We start from the raw sequence: 21,022 nt of genomic DNA on the forward strand, positions 1-21,022 counted from the left end.
AATATACCCGTACATAGTTATTAAAAAATTATTAAAACATAAAAAACGGATTCGCTAATATTATAATAAATCTATTACGCATACTAAAATTATTAATATAATTAAAAAATTACGTAATTTATAAAAAAAATAAAAATAGCTTATATAAACCTTATAACGAGCTATAATTATTATAATTACTTACAAAAGTATAGTAATTAATTTATAAGACTTTATTATTAAACTATTAAAATTTAAAAAACTACTTACAAATATATAATATAATAATATCCTAGTTATAATCAATTAACTTACTAAGTTCGCTCACTTTATACTTTATAAAAAAGCTAATAATATAAAAGAATTAGTATATACGTTTTTTTAAAAAATATTATTATTACTTATAATATACTAAAAAAAATTATTTTTAATAAAGGTATTTTATTTATTTTAAAGTTTTAAAGATCTCTAATTTCGTAACTTAGTATAAATTATAAACTATTAATTACTTTTTATTTATAAATTAATAATTAAATAAAAAGAATTAATTAAATTTTTTAAAATATACTTCCGATATTATATAAATTATAATTAAAATAACTAAGTAATATTATTACTAATAGCCTAATTCGTATATAATAATATAATTAATAAAAAATATAAAAAATCCCTGTTCTACTTAAATTACGAATACTAATTAATAATATATAAAGAAATACAATAAAAACTATAAATTATTAAAATAGTAATAAATATAATAAAAACTTTAAGAAATTTAAAAAAAATATTTTTTAAATTTTAAGTTTGTATATTAATATATAAAAAAAAATATAAATAGATTAAAAATTAGAGGACTAATTTTAAAAGAGGGGATAGTACCTATCTTTTTTATTATAATATTAAAATAAAATAACTAAATAATAAATTAAATTATAAAAACTTAAACTTTTTAAAATTATTTAAAAAGTTTTAAATATTAATTATAAACTAAGACTCCTAAATATAATAAAGTATTATTTAGTTTTTTATATTTTACTTCTCGAATTAGTATTAAAGGGTTTATATATAAAAAAATTATATTATTATAAAATTAAATAAACTAAAGTACGAAATCGAACGAATTATTAATTATAAAGTTAGGAACGAAATACGAGAATTCTTAATTAAATAGAAGAACTATAAATATAAAAAAAATATATAGGAGCTATATAATAACTTTTAAAACGTACGAGAATTTCTAAATAATTATTAAAAAATAGCTAAGCCTTAGAAAGCTCGTTTATAACTAAAAAACCTAAGTTTATAAAACTAGTATTAAAAGAGGACTAGTTAGTTTTATTTAGAGCGCCCTAAGTAATTAGATCTTTTATAATATATATCTTTTATATTTTTTAAAGATTTTTTTTTAACTTCTTATTTTTTTAATTAATTATATTTTATAATGAATAAGATTTAAATTACGCTTTTTTTAAAAAAGCTGTTTTTATTTTTTTAAATAAAATAAATAACTTAAAGTAGTTATTAATTAGGTTTATAATATTTTTAAAACCTCTTTTTACTTTTTATTTTTTATACTCTACTTTTTTTCTATTTTTTTAAAATAACGATTTATTATAATAAGTTAGTATTATAATAATTAATAAATAAAGAAGAACTTATAAATATTTATTATATTATTATTATTATAATTTAATAACTTATAAATAATATATTCGTTATAGCGTTTAGAATTAAATAAATTTATTTTATATACGTAGTTATATTAGAAATAAAAAAAATATAGTATTACGTTATATTCTTTATATACTACGAGAATATTAAGAGTTTAATAATTATACTTAATCTTATTATAATAAGCTTTATAAGAATTAAGTTTTTAAATACGACTTAATATAGTATTAAGATATTTATAAAAAATAAAACTTAACGAACTTTAATTTAAGATATAATTACTTATTTATAGGTTTATGGGATTAGATTTTTTTGAGAGGAGAAGCTAATATTATAATTTAATATATATAACTAACTTAGAGGCTAACCCTGCTAGTTATGGTAATTATAATATATTATATATATAAGTAAAATAGGGATATAGTTACTCCTCGTAAAAACAGAAGAATTATAAAATAAGTTATATATTAATAAAATAAGGATTATTTTAAATTAAATTAATTTAATATAACTTAGAAATTAAACGATTATTTTAAATTAGATTAATTAAAAAATAACTTAAAGAATAAAGGATATATTTAAGAATAAGACTTATATATAATATAGATTTAAGCTAGGCTTAAGGATAGACTTCCTATAGTTTTTTTAGTAATTAACTTAATATTAAATTTTATAATTATTTTTTAATTATTTTTATTAAGAACTCTTTTTAATAAGATTATAATTAATTACCGAAGCCTTACTTATTTAATAATTTATAAATATAGTTTTAGGGAAGCTATTTATGCTTATAATACTATTTATTTAGTTATCGTAGCCTTAACTTCTATTAATATACTTATTATAATTAACTAGCCGTAATATAATAGCTCGGAGAGTATTAACTTCTTTTAAAAAAGCTTAAATATTAATACTTACTTTTTTATTCTTTAAATTAAATAACTTTATTTTTTAGGGCTTAAATATACTAAGGGCTATTCCTAAATTATTAAAATATAATTTTAAAGTTTTAAAACTTATTTATAATTTTATTATATATAATTTATACTTTAATAATATTTATATCTCCTTTCTTAACTTTTTTTTAAAGTTATTTATAAGTTTTTTTTAAAAATAACCTTATTATTAAAATTAATATTTATAGGGGCTATTTTTATTTTTTTTAACTAAATTTTAAATAAGCTATTTAAAAAAAAGTAAAAGAGTTTAGAATAAGAGATTTAGTAAAAAGTATAAAAAAGTATTATTTATATTATTTAATTAGTCTTTATAAAATAAACTTTACTAAATAAAAATAATTAAAATATTATAACTAGCTAGTTATAATAAGTATATTAATAAAAATTAAAGCTATAAATATTAAATAAATAATATTATAGTTATAAATAGCTTTTTTAAAACTATATTTATAAGTTATAAAATAAATAGGGCTTTAATAATTAATTATAATCTTATTAAAAAGGTTTTTTAATAAAAAATAACTAAAAACGATTATAAAATTTAATACTAAGTTAATTATTAAAAAAACTATAAGAAGTCTATTTTTAAACCTAGCTTAAGTTTATATTATATATAAATCTTATTTATAAATATATCTTTTATAATACTATTATTTATAATTACTTAACCGTTTATTAAATAGTCGTTCGTCCTATTTATATATAATTATCTATCCTATTTTTTTATAGGCGTTCGTTTTTTATTTTATTATATAATTATAATTATATAACTTATTTATAATTTTTTTTATTTTAAGAGGAGTTATTCTAAGTTCGTTCCTTTTTATATATATAGTATAATAGCTACCGTAGGTCTTATGGGGCGGCCCCTGGCCTTATTATGTTTGTTAGGTTATAATAAATATCTTTCTCTATCTATATAGAATAGCATAGTACGACTTTAAAAATCTCACAACATTTAAATAATAAATATTATCCTTAGAGAGTAGTCATTATACTATACGCACTATTACTAAGAGTAGGTTTTTAAAAAATATTTTTATAAGTACTTAGTAGTCGGTATCCTTTCTATACCTTAACTTAGGAAGTCTACATACAAGATATAATTAATTATATCTAGGTTTACTAACCTCATCCACCCCCTATAACAGACTATAGATCTCTACGAATCACCTACCCTAAACTCTACAGCTTTATTAATAAGAGTAGCAACACTAGCTACCCAACTAAAATCTCTTTAGGTCTAAAAAGAAGCTATTTTATTAACGTAGCCAGAAGAAAGTCGGTGTTCTACCATCCCAACGCCTATTTACCGATAAGCGACCCCGCTTAACTTAAAGACGTTCGTTAATTATAGTAGGGGTTTAACGAGTCGTACGTTATAGAAAAAGAAAACGGCAGAGTTCTTTAGGAGTTACGAAGTAATTACGGCAGTCTTAAGAGTGTATTACTAGACCTTAAAACAAGCCAGTATAGCATCAAGGTTCGTTTACTCCTCTTAAATCACAATCATACAGTGACTATTTTATAACTAGCGTAACTATAGATGCAGGCTAATCACAATCGTATGTGCAAACTATTAGGAATTGGCTTTAGACATTGAAACCCCCAATGCCTTTGCGCTAATAACGACGAATGGTTTTGTCATTAATAAGGGCAAAGCAAATGTAGTTCAGAGTCATTTTAGGGAGTTTGCAACTCAACACTTCGGGTCCCGAATAATGCATGGGGGTAGCTATAAAGTCGATAATCAAGCTTTGCCAATGGTCTTTAAGTTAGCTTAGAGAAGTTTTGTAAATAGAGATGATTAGAGTTCTGAGTAATCCCCCCGAAAAATGAGTAACAGGGAAGACAGATAGTTTAATCAGTATAAACATCATTGGAATCGCAAGAACCACCGCCCAATCTTAATAGGCTTCACACGTCCAAATTAGGGAAAGAAGACTTTCTTACATGAGTCTAAAAGTCTAGCACTCACTAGTATCGAGGAGAGCAACAGCGATCACCGGAGAATTCGTCTAAAACCTACAGCTAAGAAGCTCCGCAAGGACAGAGTCTAGAATACCCTCACTTATAAGTCCCGTCCATAATAGTACGGCCTACATATTACACCTAATTAGGAACGAGACACTAAACTATAGCATTTCTAAGTCAATGAGGAACTTATGGCGGATGAGTAAGAGTAATATCCGAAGATGCTAATAAAGAGTAAGTTCAACTGCACTTCTGTTATTGTTTACAGACCAAACAGCTACCTTGTAGAGGCGTGTCACTCAGCAGTAAGCGCTCTTTTCTTACGGTGGGTTTATACATAGATATGAACATTATTCAAGAGAATAAAATATATACTGGAATTTAGCCCCTCATCTCCAGGTCTCGGCCCCGTAGACTCCATTAAGAAGTCACATTTGCGGGATCTTTCCATTACATCACTTAGCCCCAACAAGCTGATGTTCTAGAGTCTAATGTTCTAGAGTCGAGAGGCGACACTAATGCCAGCCGCGTTGATGACTTGGCATGCTGGCTTGGAGCTTGAACCATTTACTGGTAAGAAGCGCGGTAGGTATCCCAGTAGCTGTGCATGCGAGTCTCCTGGCCATCAGTGAAGTGGGTGAAGCAGTCACTACGGAGTAGTCAGTATGGGGGTTTATTATTGATCGTATAGGAAAAAACTTACTCGTCAGAGTAGTCCATGTAGTTGGTGACAGGGTCGGTGCCAGCCAGGGTGGGGCAGGTGTCACGGCCAATCTCGCAGTTGTAGGCCTCCTCAGCCTCGAAGGGGGTATCAGAGACGTAGTCACCGTTACCACCGCACTGGTATCCCTCGAAGGTGTGGTAGACTAATCGGGAAGTCAGCTTCATTCAATGTCTGCCTGGATGAGAAAAGCTTACGTCCAAGCCAGTGGCCGACCTCGTGGGTGGCAGTGTGGCCAAGGTTGTACTGGGGCAGGCTGCCACCGGGGACAGAAGTGGAGCGGATGACAACACCGTCGTAGTAGAAAGCAGAGGAACCGGTGGTGACGGTCTGGGGGAAGTAGGCATATCCGAGGTAGGGGGTACCGGGGAGGAAGTAGACGTTCAGATCGGCGTAAGTGCCCTTGCGGAGCGATCTCTTCATGGCGAGCTCGGCGCTGTCAGAAGCCCATTGGCTGTTGATGGTCCAGTCGACACCGGCCTGTGCGAAAGAGACGTCGTGAGGCGCGTAAGCCTCGTTGAGGACATCCAACTGAGCGTTCAGGGTGGCCTGGGTAAGGTAACCACCGCTGACCGAGTTAGAAGTGGCAATGACGTGCCAGTAGACATTGACCGTGATGGGAGCAAGGCGAGTAGCATTACCCTCGACGCGAGCGTTATCTTCCTTGAGCTGAAGGCGCTGGGCAACTTCGATCTGCTCCTCGGTGGGGGACGGGGTGCCGCAGGAACGCTGGGCGAGAGCAGTGGAGGCGGCCGCAAGGGCGGAGACGAAGATAGTCTTGAACTGCATGATGAAGATGAGACCGGACACCTGATTGGAGTTGGCTTGGCTGGGGTGGGATGAGGATAAAGGAACACCTTGATGGCTGATGTTTCGACACTTTATATAAGTTCTTTGCCGTCTACTGTCTGCTGTTGAGCTCACATACCTTCCTACGGTCCATATCACGAGCGCCTGAATATCTCGACTTCAACCTTCCTCAAACGGAAGAGACCGAAAGTCTAGCAACATCACGGCTAGGCTCGTCGTACGTAAACTGGGGACTATTCAACTCTCTTTTGGCTGGTGGTCTTGAATGTGGCTCCATCACTGGGGAGTTGATTCATGCTCAGAAGTTGCCCACCTGCTGAGTTTGTCCTGTTGCAGACCGTTGAGATTGACGACAGGAGCAAACGGCCTTGCGTGATAAGCCGGCTGGGCGGCATATCTCGAGTTGCCAAGATGAAATGCGGATTTTGCCATCTAACAGGCAATGCCAAGACGGTGACTGTAGCCAAGAAAGGCACCAAGTCCTGAGTCCCGTTCGTATCTTGTGCAACGGTGTGATTGAACCTAGCAGATGCCGTTGATCGAGTTGCCTCTTACGCCAATCGTGAACAAATCATTGGCGGACAACGCGTAAAGCTGGGCTCAATTGCGGTCATTGCAGTTCCCACTGCCAGCTCTTGGCTCTCTTGGCAGCCTTGGCGGTTGACTACCATTGCCCCTTATTACGATGGGGATTGGCCGATTCAAGCTTATATTTATGAGTATCGGGCGTTGCCGACCAACGAGGATGTTACCTTCCTTAATTTGACGTCTGTTCCACCCCGGATGCGAGGAAATCCTTCGAAAAAACCCCGCGCTGCTCCGCCCACATCCCGGGAGTTGAGCACCGCCCACGTCCCCACATCTCCGGGGGTATCTCGATCTGCCGATTGTTCCTCCCGCCAAATCCCGCTGGATCCCGCCAGCTGCGACAGTTGTCCGACCACCGTCTTATCTCTCATGACCGATCACGCCCATAATGCGGGGGTGTCGAGCCTTAGCTCGGCTCTTATCATCCAGCACCTCGGTGAGATAGACCAGTTCTTTTTCGGTCAATCTTCCATCGTCTACCCAAATGCTTTTGTACCCGATACAGCTAAGACGTGAAACTGCGCAGCAAGCCGAAAAGTTGACCACGGTGAAAAGCTTTGCTATGGTTGAGAGTAGCCTTTACCTAGTGCTGTTCAAATAAGACACTGTAACCTGCAGTCAGGACTGATGCAGAAGGTTGCGCATGGTTCTTCGCGAGATTACTAACTCTGGCAGGTACTCCAACTGCCAACATTCAAATAGGTCTCCATAAAGTTACTCTTATACTGTTTCTCAAGTAAGCGATTCATCAATGTTCCTGATTCCAAGGTTAGAAGGCGAGGGGTAGGAGTATTGAGCCTCGATGGCAAAACCAGCTTGGGACTGTGTAGGCTCCATCGATACCTTTACAGAGACATGAACACTCGGAACTGTCCGCTGTCCGGCTAGGTATTGGTTGGACAACATTGAGCTTTCTTGGGTGGTAGTTCATATGACGCATTGAAGAAAAATATATATCGTTGGGTTAACTGGCCATCCATGTTAACAAATGTCCTGTTCACTCTAGTCTGCCTATTAGGTACTTATTTAAAGACCTAAGTGATATTTGACAACCGTCTTGCGACAACTCATTCACATAGACATAGTATGTGAAATAGAAAACAATAATTTACACATTACTTATATAACAGGAAACACGGAACAATTGCCTCGAAAGCTTAGTTTTCGGTGGAAGCCTTTGAACTAGTCGCACCATTGCCCACCCATCGGCAATTGGACATGGGGATATTCCTGCCAACGTACTAAGCAATTAATAATTATTTTTCTTTTTCAGCTACGTCCCCTTTTCTATCTTCGAGTGCTACTTCTTTATACGGAAGTTCAGTATACTAGATTGAAATTGTTTACATGGAAAGATCTTGTTACGTTCTTTTGAGACAGCTTCGACATTACTCATAAATTTCCTGGCCATTACCTTATCTAGGCAATCAGTCGTCAATAATACCTGCTCAATACACAGACTGCCTATCTATTGCATTTTGGGTCCCAATTTCTTCTTCACAATTTATAAGGGGTTTATGTAATTGTTCTGGAATGTCAACACCGTTTATTAGTACTCCCAAGTAGAGTACAGCTCTCTTCGGCTCCTTGTATATCTTATAAGAGGTAAGCAGATTAATTCATTTAGTGTCGCGTAGTTTTCCTAACATCATCGCTCAAAAGCGAGTGGGAGATTCTCCATTGACGTGCAATAAATCTATTTCTGGTTTGACTAATGCATCCTCTGCATACAAGCGATCAAATGGCAAGAGGACAAGGCGTTGGAGGTGGATTGCTTGGATATGTCCAGGATATGATTGGGGCGTTGGAAACCACCTTTTGCAATCCAACCTCTTGCCCCTGTTTTCCAAAGTGCGGGGATGCAATATCTTTTGCTTGTGTCATGAGTATAACTTTGATGGCATTGTAAGTTTGGGCCAACTCATCGGGTCTCGTCAACCATCTTCTGGGAAACGCGATGGGTATCTTTGGCACGCTCCTTGGCAGAGCTGCCGCGCCAGCCCTCGCCTTCTTGCTCTGCTGGTGCGTCGTCCGGAGGGCTGCACTTCACTTCAAACTTCGACATCTTGGAGGCCCTTGGTGGAGTGGCCTCACACATTGGCCTCACAGCAAGGCAATCATTAGTCCCAATTGCCACGAGTGGTACGCCGATATAAACGAAAGATATGGTATGCGCAACTACCTCTCAGCTCATTCATTGACTGATGATCGCATAAGCATTGATAATGCACATCACCTTCTGGAAGCTAACTTTCTTAAAGGTCGCGTTGCCCGCATCGCTCCGGGAATTTTGGTGACCTCTTCTCCTGAAGTTTGGGCCCATGTCAATAGACATCCTGGATACAAGCGCTCCGATTGGTATTATCATGCTTGTCGAATTGAGTACCAGCGTGATAACGTCTTCTCTCAAACGGACAATGAAAAACACGAAAGGAGAAGAAAGCAAATGGCGCCGGGGGTATGATATCATCAGTATTTGCAGGTTTCTGGGAGAACGGCTAATCTAACTCTTGGTAATCAGTACTCCGGCAGAGAGAACCTAGATCTTGAACCTACGATTGATCAACGCCTTGAGGAGCTTCTCGGGCTTATCAGATCCAAATATCTTTCGACTGACGGCAAAGTCACACCAATGGATTTGGCCAAAAAGATACAGTACTTCACCCTCGATGTCATCAGCTCTGTCGGGCTTGGGAAAGCGTTCGGCATGCTGCGGACTGACAGTGATGTGGATGACTACCTGAAGTCCACCGAGGAGGGCTTGTCTGCTATTAGTTTGGCTTGTGCTATCGGCATTAGCTGGATAGCTCAGTCACCTATCATTGGCAAATTCATAGCTCCTTCACCTACTGACAACAACGGTTTTGGTAAAATGATCGCGGCGTGCTTCCGCTATGTTGACGAACGCACTGAAAAGCCAACGGACGAAAGGTCGGACATGCTTGCATCATTTATACGCCATGGATTAAATGGTGATGAGCTGAAGACTGAGGCACTGGAGCAAATCATTGCCGGATCGGATACAACCGCAGCTGCCATACGAGGGACACTCTTGCAAATTATGACGAATCCCAGGGTTTACGCAAAGCTGCAGCATGAAATTGACGAGGCAGTACACTCTGGAAATGTCCCAAAACTCGGCGAGGGAATTATAACTCTGGGGCAAGCGAAGAAACTGCCTTACCTACAAGCAGTCATCCGAGAGTCTCTGAGGATCCGACCGCCGGTCCTCAATATCTTTTCTCGAGATGTTCCCCTTGGAGGTGATACTATTGAAGTGAAAGGGGAAACTTACTTTTTACCGGGTGGTGTTTGTGTGGGCTATTCTGGGTACGCGATGCATCGTAGCCAAGCAACATACGGCGTCGACTCTACAGCATTCCGACCAGAGAGATGGTTTGAGGCAGATCCGGATAAGCTCTCCGCAATGATTCAAACCAATGACCTAATTTTTGGCCATGGCAAGTTCATGTGTCTTGGTAGACCCGTGGCTCAGATGGAACTTTCCAAAACTATTTTCGAGGTGCGTTGCAGACTCCGGAATACGTCGTTGTTAATTCGGCTATGAAGTGATAATACTGACCTCTTCAAGATGTTGCGAAATTTCGAACTGGCGTCGAATAATCCTGTGCGTCCATGGCGGGCAAAGAATTGCATGGGGCTATTCGTGATTTCGGATATGTGGGTTCAAGTAACGGAAAGGGCCTAGCCACTGACGGTGGCTTTCAAAGAAACAAAGTTTTAGTGTCCGGTTTCCGTTTGAGTATTTCCTCGTTCTATCATGCTTCTCCACGAGATCATAAAGTATGCCTGTTATTGCAAATGTTTCAGATCTGGCCATAAAGTAAGGAATCTACTTACGCTGAAGAAATTTATTTGAATATGGACTCTAAGTTTGATATCGTGATTCTTTTTGCTACGTCTTAGTTGCAACGTCCGATTGCGTGCGATATTCAGCACTGAATCTAAACTCTTGGTAAACCCTTACCCAGGGTCAAGGGAGACCCCTCTTCGTGCTAGACAGGGGAGGTTTGACAACTTAATGAGGAATGGAGAACGCAATGATTCACGCTGTACACTTTCGTCTATTCAGATCTAATGACTTCATGTGACGGATCGCTTGCTGCAACATGACACTCTCAATGCGGTGTGTTAGATATCAAGTGAAAACTGCTTGACTGGTCCTAAAGTGAGAGACTTAAATTGTGTGGACTTCTGCTTGACACGTCGCATGATATTATCAACTCCAAGAGAAAGAGATTCGGCCCCGTGCAATATCGTTGACATTACTCAAGATTGTGAGATGACTTGATATCACGATAAAAGAGCTCACTCACACTTGACGCCAAATGTTCAAGGTACCTAAGGTATTTGGTTCCTTCCTCTTTCGAGTGTAATGCCCGTTACAGGCCATGTATTGTAGTCTACCTAGTCTTGCTGGCAAGTCCTACGCTATTTGCTTTCTCACACCAGTGTGTATAAGTCAAACAGTGGGGCAGAAAAAAGAAAGCCGCGCTCCAGAATTCAAATTGACTGGCTGCTGGTTCTAGAACTCAACGCGGCGGATCAGCTTGCCTGCAGGTGCTGCTGGCGCGGCGGGGGCAGCTGGAACTGGCTTTCCGCCGGCGGGGGGCTGGCGGAGGAGCAGCAGCAGGTGGAGGGCGGGTTTGCCTGCAGCGGGTGCCGCAGGAGCAGCAGCTGGCGGAGGGGCGGGCTTTCCGGCTGCCGGGGCTGCCGGGGCTGCAGCGGGTGGGGCCGGTGCAGAGTTCGGCTTTCCACCAGCAGGAGCATTGGGCTTCCCACCAGCAGGGGGGCCGCAGCTGGAGGGGCGGCGGGTGTGGAGCCAGCGGGCTTAGAAGCTGCCGGCGGGGCTGGGGCCGCAGCTGCTGGTTTCGATGGAGCAGGGTGCCGCCGGAGCTGCGGCCGGTGGAGGAGCTGCGGCGCCTGCTGCGGGAGCTGCAGCAGCCGGCTGAGCCCCTCCTTTTCCTTTCAATACTCCTGCTGCAGCTCCAAGGACAGCGTTGAGAGGATTTGCCTGTTGTCCTGCGGGAGCGGCAGCCCCAGCCGCGGGGGCTCCTTTACCCTTGAGGACTCCGGCGGCAGTTCCCAAGACTTGCCCGATTGGGTCAGCGGCTTGCGATCCAGCCGGGGCGGCGGCACCAGCCGGTTGACCACCTTTTCCTTTCAGCAGACCTGCTGCCGTTCCGAGCACGGCTCCAATGGGATCGGCGGCGGGAGCCGCAGAGGCTGCAGGTGCGGCAGCAGCTTGCCGAGCCCCTAATGCTGGAGCCTTTGCTTTGCCAGCAGTTTTCGCCTTTGCCGGTGCTGCAGCACCGCCAGTAGTCTTCCCTGTAGCCTTCTTGCCTGTAAGGCCTCCCAACAAAGAGCCGATGGGGTCGGCAGCGGCGGCTTGCTGGCCAGCAGGCTGGGCAGCTCCCGCTCCTGCTCCCGCTGCGGCGCCAGCGGCTCCAGCAGCCTTACCTCCAGCGCAGTTTCTAGAGCCAAGTAGGTAAGCTTCATGTCTCAATCCAAACGATTTGTTTCCCCTTGACGTGCGTCTTTGACATGGAAAGTGGAGAGATTATAATCCTAAATTACTTACCCTGTGATTCCGCCAGCCTGTGCCCTCACGCATTTCGCATTTTGTCCTCCCTTCCATAAAGTCAGTCAACATATTCATACTGATGGGCGACTTAGAGATTCTTACCGAGAGCAGACAGTCCAAGTCGTCGAAGCAGACAGCGCCTTGTTGTGCTGACACATACGTGGCCAACAGAGCAGAAGTTACAACAGTAAGCGCACGCATGGTGGATTGGTGATGGAGTTATTCTCGATATGGGTCTGCAGAAAGGATGTGAATAGCCCCCTCTTAAGTCTTGAAAGAGGCGGGTAGCTTTGAGTGACGGTTTGTGAATAATATGCGAACACGAAGAGGTCGCATTAGGGGTGCTCCCCGAACTTTATAGACGAAGAGCCATGACTTCAAATCTTTTCCTGCATATCAGCTCGTTCGCCAGCTGAAGAGCAGAACTCAAAGTCCTGCTTGCTTCAAAGCCGAGGCAGTCTTCGGCGTCTACATGTGTTGTCCTCACTCTCAAATACTCGAGGCGTGCCTTCCAAACGTCTCAAGAATCGTTTGACCGGAGAGTGTACCGCATTCTCATCAGATGAGTGGCCGTGCAGGGTATCAAAATTCCGACGACAGTCTTCTTGTGGGTGACGGCAGATCGCCCCGAGTAGCAGGCACCATGGGGCCCGTCCCTGGCCCCCGACAGCAGTCAAGGTGAGTGGGTAAGCTCTATAAGCTGGAGAAGTGTTCATCTGAAGAGTTTTACAAATTTATTCATTACTTGGGGCTCAAGCTATGAACAAATGCGTCTCTTTGACTCCCTTCGTCGGACCTGAAAACGCGCCCCTGCATGCGCGTCTCATCCCATCAACGAAATGTCAAAGCCTGTCACACCATTTGTGGCAATGTTAACATTTGTCAATCTCAGCCTGTCCCAGTTCTGGGCCTCGGGTTTCTCTTGCATGCCATAAAATGTTCCAGGGCTAACAAGTCGCCATATTTTGCTCAGTCACGCTGAGTGGCATGCGCTATTGGCGACTTCCAGGCCTACTTCTGATTTGAATTGTGCTCGGATATCCGATTTACCGTCCAGGCAACTGGGCAACTTGTGCAAGACTAAATACAGTGTGCCAGATTCATGACATTTGGCCAATTTCGTAACGACAAAATCTGTACTATATTCTAGATCTTGCTATTCGGGTTACTTGATACGCCCAGCATATGAATCCGACTTTCAGTGTACTGTGCAAGTACATGCAGGCTTGCACAGAAGCAAGGGACATACCACTACAGTAGTCGTAATAGAGTTCATGCACCAGTTGTATTCGAGGAAATCAAGATAAATTCATTGCTCAAAATAAATCCTCTCGTGTGCCTTATCTATTATTAAGTAGGCGGCAATAGTGGATCTCTGTCTCTGTGTCAAATGCAAGCTGAGGTGGTTAGTCGTTCAAGTTCCTGCTCTATTTTTGATCCTGCCCTTGACAGAATCCCGCGAGGCGACATTGTATTACTTCGGTACAATGCCCTGCCGGCTATGTCCGATTTACTTCGTGTATATTCCTCGCCCAGTTCACTACTGCTCGTGAATCAATATCGCGCCAAGATCTTGATATCTCTAATGTAGCTTTGCCTCAGAGCCGGGATAACAACAACGCTTGAAAAACATATTTTCCATCGCTCTTCCCTCATGGAACAATATTGCGGTTTCCCTCTTTGACATGTAGTACTTGGGTATGTAGAAAAGTCATTGACGATGCTGTTGGTCTCGACATCTGTCACAGCGCCACGTGTGGCGCTGCCCATTACTACTGCACGGTACCGCTTTCTACGAGACGGCTATCCGCTTCGTACAGTATTTGAATACGACCCTAAACGGGTCTCCTACTTAAAGAATTTAAGCCACTTCCTACTCCATATGTCTTCTACTTAGCCCCTGGCTTTCTGGTAGTATCCTACAACACACGTCCAACTACGCTTAGCTTGAGGCCAGCGGAATTGATAAGCCAGGAAATACACGTCGATATGCCACCTGTTAAGTTATGAGACTTCTTAACTTCACTAGTTACCGAATCAACCAGAACGACCTGACGCCGCAGACAGTCAGTGGAACTATAGATCACCCGTTTTCATCGAACGCATAAAAACGAGGTGCCTAGCTTACTTCGGGATACCTGAGTACCTAGTTGACGATGTGTTTTGCACTTTTCAATCATGCTCTCAACGTATCATATGTCTGCTCGCCACCGTATCACGTCATTTTCATCGGCTGCGGTTTCAACCATATACAGCCTTCGGGATTTAATGATGTCTCGTCCCCTTCTCTAAATCTGGCCATGCCCTGTCTGAAAGGATGGCTCTGACCTGACTACCTTACTAAGATTCAGCACACCGGCGAAATTGGCCGGGACCCACCTCTCACCGCCCAGATTGGCCGTTCCGCCATATAGCGTGTTCAGCGGGCGGCGAAATTGGCCATCTGAGACGCTCATTGCACGTAATGAGAACGCAATTCTCTGCGGGATATTCTCAGTTAGCGAATGGCTCATTTATCCAAGACACTACTGGAGACTATATAAAGTGAGACGTTGGGTTGCCAGCTTGCATCTCGAAGTCCAGAGAGTAAGTCAAATTCGGCACACACATCTTCTTGGCACTTTTACTAAACATCAATTTGCATACTCTACTTCACTTACTTTGAATCTCAATTCTCCGATATGGTTATCGCTCTCGTCACTGGTGGTAATGCCGGCATTGGCGAGGCTGTTGTTCGACAGCTCGCCAGAATCCCGGGCTTTCATGTCATCATAGGATCCCGCAATCCTGAGTCTGGCTCTAGGCTCGCCCAGTCTCTCAATAACGAGAGCTGCTCAGTCTCTTCTATTCAGCTCGACATTACCTCTGACGAGTCAATCCTCAAGGCCATCGAAATCATTGAGAAGACTCACGGGAAACTTGACGTCCTCATCAACAATGCAGGCATTCTGATCGATACATACCCTGATTCGTTCAGCTCCACTCGGGATCTTTTTAGAAAGACCTACGAAACCAACGTCTTCGGAACAGCCGTTCTAAGTGAAGCAGCTCTTCCCCTATTACGCAAATCCGAATATCCGCGCATCATCTTCGTGTCGTCCCAGATGGGTTCTTTGGAGTCGACTTTAGACGAGAGTACGCCTTTCTACAACATCGACTACAAAGCATACGATGGCAGCAAGGCAGCTGTCAACATCTTGGCTGCCAACTATGCACGTATACTCAAGGATATCGGCGGGGCTTCGAATGCTGTTTGCCCCGGCTTGGTCAGAACGAAGTTGACTGGATGGATGGATGCCGGTGCACCGACTTCTGTCGGTGCGGAAAGAATTGTGGAGTTGGCAATTGCAGCTCCGGGTGGACCGACCGGCACGTTCTCCAACAGAGAGGGCCCCCTCGCGTGGTAAAATAGACATCCGTGCCCATTGGTGTATTGGTTCTGGCCTCTCAAGTGGGAAAAGGGAGCGTGTCAGGTCTGGACCTGCTCCATGACAAATTCAGCCTCTTGGGTTCGATTGCTTGAGAAACCGACCCGAACAAGTCCCATATCACAAGGGAGACCAGCAGTACAATTGATGATTTTTACCTTCCCTACTAGTCTCATAGTCTACATCATGACTGTCACTAAATTCAGTAGTAGCCCGATGTCATCGACCCCTGAGTTCCATCTATCAAGCGTTTCTGCGTGAACTGCATCGCTGGCACGTCGATGACTCTCCAGAAGCTCTCCGAAGCAAGTCATATCCTTGCCCCGTTTGGGAAGAGTTCCCAAAGCTTTTGTTTCTTCGTCCCATGATTCTGTGGTCGTGGCACCCCATTGTACTTTGTGACATGGTAGTAGCAATTCTCTCCACGTATCAAGAATGCTGCAAGATATGCCCATCTTGACGGTGGCCACCTGTGCTACTAGAAACCACACGCAGGCAATTCTGGAGCGTCTTGTTGTCAGCTCATTAAACATTGTTTCAAAATGAAACCGAGGATTACTCGCCTTATCCGAGACTCGTCTAAGATCCAATCTTCCCATGATTGCGAACTCTTGGAGTCTACACTGCATGGTGTATCAGTCATGGCCATGAACTGTTTCCAAAGCGCCTAGTAAAAGATTATCAGTCGCGATGCATTCCATCAAGAAGTTATTTTATTCGGTAGCAGAAGGTACCTCATAAGCCAACAACATGTGGGTGTTGTAGTCACGATCTTCAAGAGTGCTTCCGCCGCCGGCGACGACACGCATGATAATATATATCAGTTCTGCTTGTATTGAGGCGAAGATGTCTCTTCTGCTATATCTAACCATCTGTTTAATGAAGTCAGCATTCTCAACCCATCTGGCAGGGTGTAGTGTACTGTTCCAACCTCGTTGAGGTTTCTGTCCTGCTCCCTTCGGATTGATTGCCATAGGAAGGGACTAGTGTCTGGGTTTCGAGATACGAACAGCATCGCAATGCCCATACAGTTTGACAATGGTTCGGGAAGATGGCTCTTGTCTGGTATGGGTGTATGAAGGGAGGAAATGTGGACCTTCGCAGCATCATTTGGGGATATGAACGCAGCGCCTGTTTGATCACGTTTGCACTGCCATTCGCCGCCGGGTTTACTTCCCCGATGAATTGAAGGGGAAAGACGATCCAAGACGTATTCGAGAACACGCGCCTATCAAGATTGATTGAATGTGGCAGTATCTGCTGGTACGGCTCTGTAGTTAGAGGCATATCAGTGTCACCGACTAACAGGTCCTCAGTTGTTTGGCCAAGTCCAGGTTCCGTCAGAGGGAAGTGACCAAACGCGGCTTCATCTGGCAGCTCAAATTTTCGCGAAAGTGAATCCCATCGTACTTGATGACCAAAAGCCGAATCCTCTTGAGCGAAAGTAGACAGAGGATCAGCTGAATCCAAGCCTGGGAGATTCGGCGCCCAAACTTGTGGGCTGAGGGCCTCTATACTGTCTGTGGACCCGTAACTTCTGTTTTCTGCGTAGATGCAGTCTAATCCTTTCTTTGTGCAACGCGTACAGCGAGCTTGCAAGCTACACTTATGTTTGGCTGCACTGCATTCTCGACAAGGCTTTGGTCGGTTTCGGGGTCGGTCCTTTGTTCGCCGGCAATAAGACACATGGCGCTTCAGCGCAGTCTCTATGCCGGGAATTTGCGTTAGTTCACGCGCTGAAATGAGAGGAAGACGCAGTAGCTGAGGACAGACCTTGGCTGAAGGGCTTGCTACATATCACACAGAAGAACACGCCAGCTGACAGGCCATTCGTCGAAAAGATCGAGTCAAGAAATTCAGAGCCGCTCATTTCTGGTCAGAAACACCTGCTGCGTACCGTTCTCGCTTGGAACTTTACAGGCAAGGGATGGACCAGTTAATTATGGGAATCGGACAGTATCGTCTTTGACGGAATGGCTCCAATAGAACCAACCAGTTCTTTTGTCAGCAACTACTCAGAGATTGATACAACCAACATCCTGCGGAGATAAGCCTCAAATTCCGGGTCTAAAAGCCCAAGCAGATGTCACATCAATTTCTTCAATCGGTTGCACCTGATTTGCGAGCAGTTGTTGTCGCATCGTCAACAATATTTGGTGGTAAGACTAACGATGAACCGTGGTAATATCACTTCTACATCAGCGCGAGAAGCTTCCCCTCTCCGTAGTATCCGTACACCGTTTAACGCCGTAAAGCGCATAAGCAGGGTATGACTTGAGTTTGACATAAGCCAGGAGACCTCGACTAACAGCATGAGGTGATAGGTCTTAGTAAGGATATCATTGTCTAAAAGCGCGACGAACAAGGGCAAAGAGACACAAGTATCCATCCATCGCTTAGAGGAGCGAGCTAAGTATGGGGTCCAATTAAAGCGATAAGCGAGACAGCCGACGATGGTCTAGAAAAGTTGCCAAGTAACTCATGGATTCTCATCTGTCATACGGATTGCTTCAAGGCGGGACCATTGGCCTTGGCTTGGGAGCGGTTTGAGTTCAGCAGTGCGCTAGAGCCCGGAGGTGACAGTTGCCACCTGCTGTCGTGTCGCCTCCTGAGCAGCCAGATTGACAGGAGCACCGAGCGGCGGGAAGGTGATCAGCCATGACCGAGACTACGCGCGGAAGTATTGTTCTAAAGCTTGGAGCTCACGAGGGTTAAGAGGTGCATAGCAGCCCAATGGAGGTGATACCTAGAAAAGCCCGAGAGTGGTGTGGCAGGATCGGCGGCTGCAGTTGATGGTGTTGACGAGAGTGCGGATTGACAGGGGCAAGTAGAACCCAATGGGAAGAGCCGCAGATGAGGGCAAATCGGTGTTGGACGGTGATAGGTGATTGCTATACAGATAAATAAGTATAGTCGCACGAATTTTGTGAAGTTGCGTTGTCCGTACAAAGTCACCAAGGTATCAGAGTGAGCTCACTCATAATGAGGAGACTTGACCGATCTGGAGCCCTGCAATTACCCGCCCGTCCACACCCTCATACACAAAGTAGGTAATAGGGAGTGCTCGGTTAGGAACTCACATTTTGATGATCATGTCAATCCACCATGACGACGGACAGCGGCGAACGGCTCTCGGCCAAGCTGTCGGTGTTGGACACACGACGACAGGAACGTTGTGTTGGTGCTGGGTAGCAATACAGGAACATCAAATGGGGAGACTGGGGCCAGTTGAAAGTGAAGCTGTACAACCTCATCGTGCGTGCGTCATGCAGCAGCAAGCTGAAGCAGCAGCATCGCGGCAAGGAATCATATCGAAAAGCAGGACGAAAGTGGCTCAGGAACAGGGTAAGGAACATTGAAACGTTATAATCGCATGACTGGGGAGAGACAGCACCGGAGGCTAGGATTCATCGGGGATTAATAATGAGGCATGCGATCTTGAGTGCGGGCAGCGGCCTTCAGAGTTCACTTCAATTTTGTACGGTCCTTGACCGGTTGTTAGCTGCGATGCGGTGAGGAGGGCTGGAAAGAAGGAAGGGAGCTGGAAAGGCGGAGAGAAAGGGACCACTTTCAGGCACGTTATCCGCCCCTGGGCCCTTAGGGGTTGAAGGATCGGAACGGCGGAAAGAAGCCGGAGACAAGATGGGCAGGGACAAGGCCTGTGATTGAGGTGAGACTGTGAGAGTGACTGAGTCTGAGTGAGAGGCGCGAGGTGATCTCAGCTCACCAGTCACTGATAACTAGTGAGCGACGAGACTAGACGAGGTGGGCCTGGCCGAGCTGGCAGTTTTTTCTCCCCGCTCCCCCTCCCACGCGTTCTTGGTGTGAGAGGTTGAAAACTTCACGCTACCTATTCGTAGACGGAGCGAGGATCAGACTGGGAGGCCTGGGAGCGTTAAGTGACTGAGGTGGCTCCTCATCCGACCGGCCCCCGTCTAGTCTCAGGCTCTCAGCTCCCAAGCACCAAGGTCACAAATCACCCGTTCCGTTTGGCCAGTTCCATCCCCATTCCATTCCTCTTGACTCCTTTGGAGTGGCCAGCTGCAAGTTGCAACCTGCAACAAGGCCCAAATGCACAAAAAGGCGCTCAGAGCTTCTTCCGGGGCCAATCGCCGGGATGTCGCCTCACCCTGAGCGGCCTGGGCTGGCCTTGTCGCCCCTATGAAGACAGGGGAGGGGGTGGTTTTTTCTCGGTTTTCAGGGAGTGAGATGAAAAAAGAAGACGTGGGCTTGTCACCGTGACTGACTGCGACTGCGAATGCGACCGTGATGAGAAGCTGGGTATTCTAGACATAGGCGCGAAAGGGGCAGATTTGCGCTCCCATCACTGGGCTTTCACTCATCAATTCGGCTTGGGCGTTTGGCTTCTTCCTCACTGGTTCACTTCCAATGATTTCCCAAAGATTGGAAGCCAGTCACAACGTCTAATTGTGAGCCGATGCTGTCCGCCGTTGTATTTCATGTCGGAAAGCCCCTCTCATCCCGCATCATCCCCCGTTTCTCGATTTCTCTTGCGACCTCCCTCCCTCCCCGCTCTTTTCCTCTCATATCAGCCAACATATCGTGGCCTCGCAATCCATTTCACTACGCTTCGCAAGGGAGAGAGAGAGAGAGAGAGAGAGAGAGACCGGGATATCCGCACAAACACATACCAAACGCTCACCTGCATTACACACCGTCATATCGGAATCTCCCTTGCCGTTGACAGAAAACGACAGAACATATTCATCCACGGCCCCCTCTACGAAATACTCCGTACAGATATCAGGCAAGAAAGAAACCTGCACATTTTCCCAGCCTCTGTATCCCCACATCGCTTTCGTCCGGCTTCCGGCCGTTGTTCGTCGTCCACTTTAACATCAACGGCTAAACCTCCCACGGACCGCGATCTTCTCAGTGCCACTGCCACGAGTGCCACAGCATCTCTGGGGGGTCTTGAGTCTTGACCCGTTTCTGTGACTTTGTGGGGGCCGATTTACAAACCCGTCCTCGGTGTCCTCCACCCCTTGTCACCCAAGTCGGTACTCGCTTCCGTTTGGAACTGTGACGGTGGAGTTTTGTTAGGGGCCTCCTTTCCTTCACCGCATCGTCAACAGCGAGGGACCCTGCCCAGAAAAGCGCCCAGAAGTGCCCCGAGTGCCCTTCAAGTGGCTCCCCGCGACAACGAACAAGACGGAATCATTCTGGCGGTGGACTGGGCTCCCTCTGAGACCAGCCTCCCCCTTCCTCTGAGAGTACTGACGGAACCTTCTTTGCCAAGCCAAGCCCGTCTGGTAGCACCCTGGGG

At 43.7% G+C, this 21,022-nt stretch overlaps 3 protein-coding genes across 3 annotated transcripts; 1 reads left to right on the plus strand and 2 right to left on the minus strand.

Annotated features, from left to right (window-relative positions):
* Window positions 1–5,150: 5,150 nt before the first annotated feature.
* On the minus strand, window positions 5,151–6,093 carry N0V96_011497 (uncharacterized protein; the record flags this gene model as incomplete). Its single annotated transcript, XM_053193516.1, has 3 exons — window positions 5,151–5,232; window positions 5,287–5,449; window positions 5,502–6,093. The coding sequence occupies 3 exons, from the start codon at window positions 6,091–6,093 to the stop codon at window positions 5,151–5,153; spliced, it is 837 nt and encodes a 278-aa protein (XP_053048834.1).
* A 5,155-nt stretch (window positions 6,094–11,248) lies between these two features.
* N0V96_011498 (uncharacterized protein) lies at window positions 11,249–12,508 on the minus strand (the record flags this gene model as incomplete). Its single annotated transcript, XM_065759292.1, has 4 exons — window positions 11,249–11,497; window positions 11,699–12,197; window positions 12,305–12,321; window positions 12,410–12,508. The coding sequence occupies 4 exons, from the start codon at window positions 12,506–12,508 to the stop codon at window positions 11,249–11,251; spliced, it is 864 nt and encodes a 287-aa protein (XP_065612014.1).
* A 2,480-nt stretch (window positions 12,509–14,988) lies between these two features.
* N0V96_011499 (uncharacterized protein) lies at window positions 14,989–15,714 on the plus strand (the record flags this gene model as incomplete). The annotated part of the gene is made up of 1 exon (XM_053193518.1): window positions 14,989–15,714. The coding sequence occupies one exon, from the start codon at window positions 14,989–14,991 to the stop codon at window positions 15,712–15,714; it is 726 nt and encodes a 241-aa protein (XP_053048836.1).
* Between the last annotated feature and the right edge of the window lie 5,308 nt (window positions 15,715–21,022).

The sequence above is a fragment of the Colletotrichum fioriniae genome (genome assembly GCF_027942845.1).
Source record: "Colletotrichum fioriniae strain IMI 355084 chromosome Unknown scaffold_18, whole genome shotgun sequence".
Lineage (NCBI taxonomy): Eukaryota > Fungi > Ascomycota > Sordariomycetes > Glomerellales > Glomerellaceae > Colletotrichum > Colletotrichum fioriniae.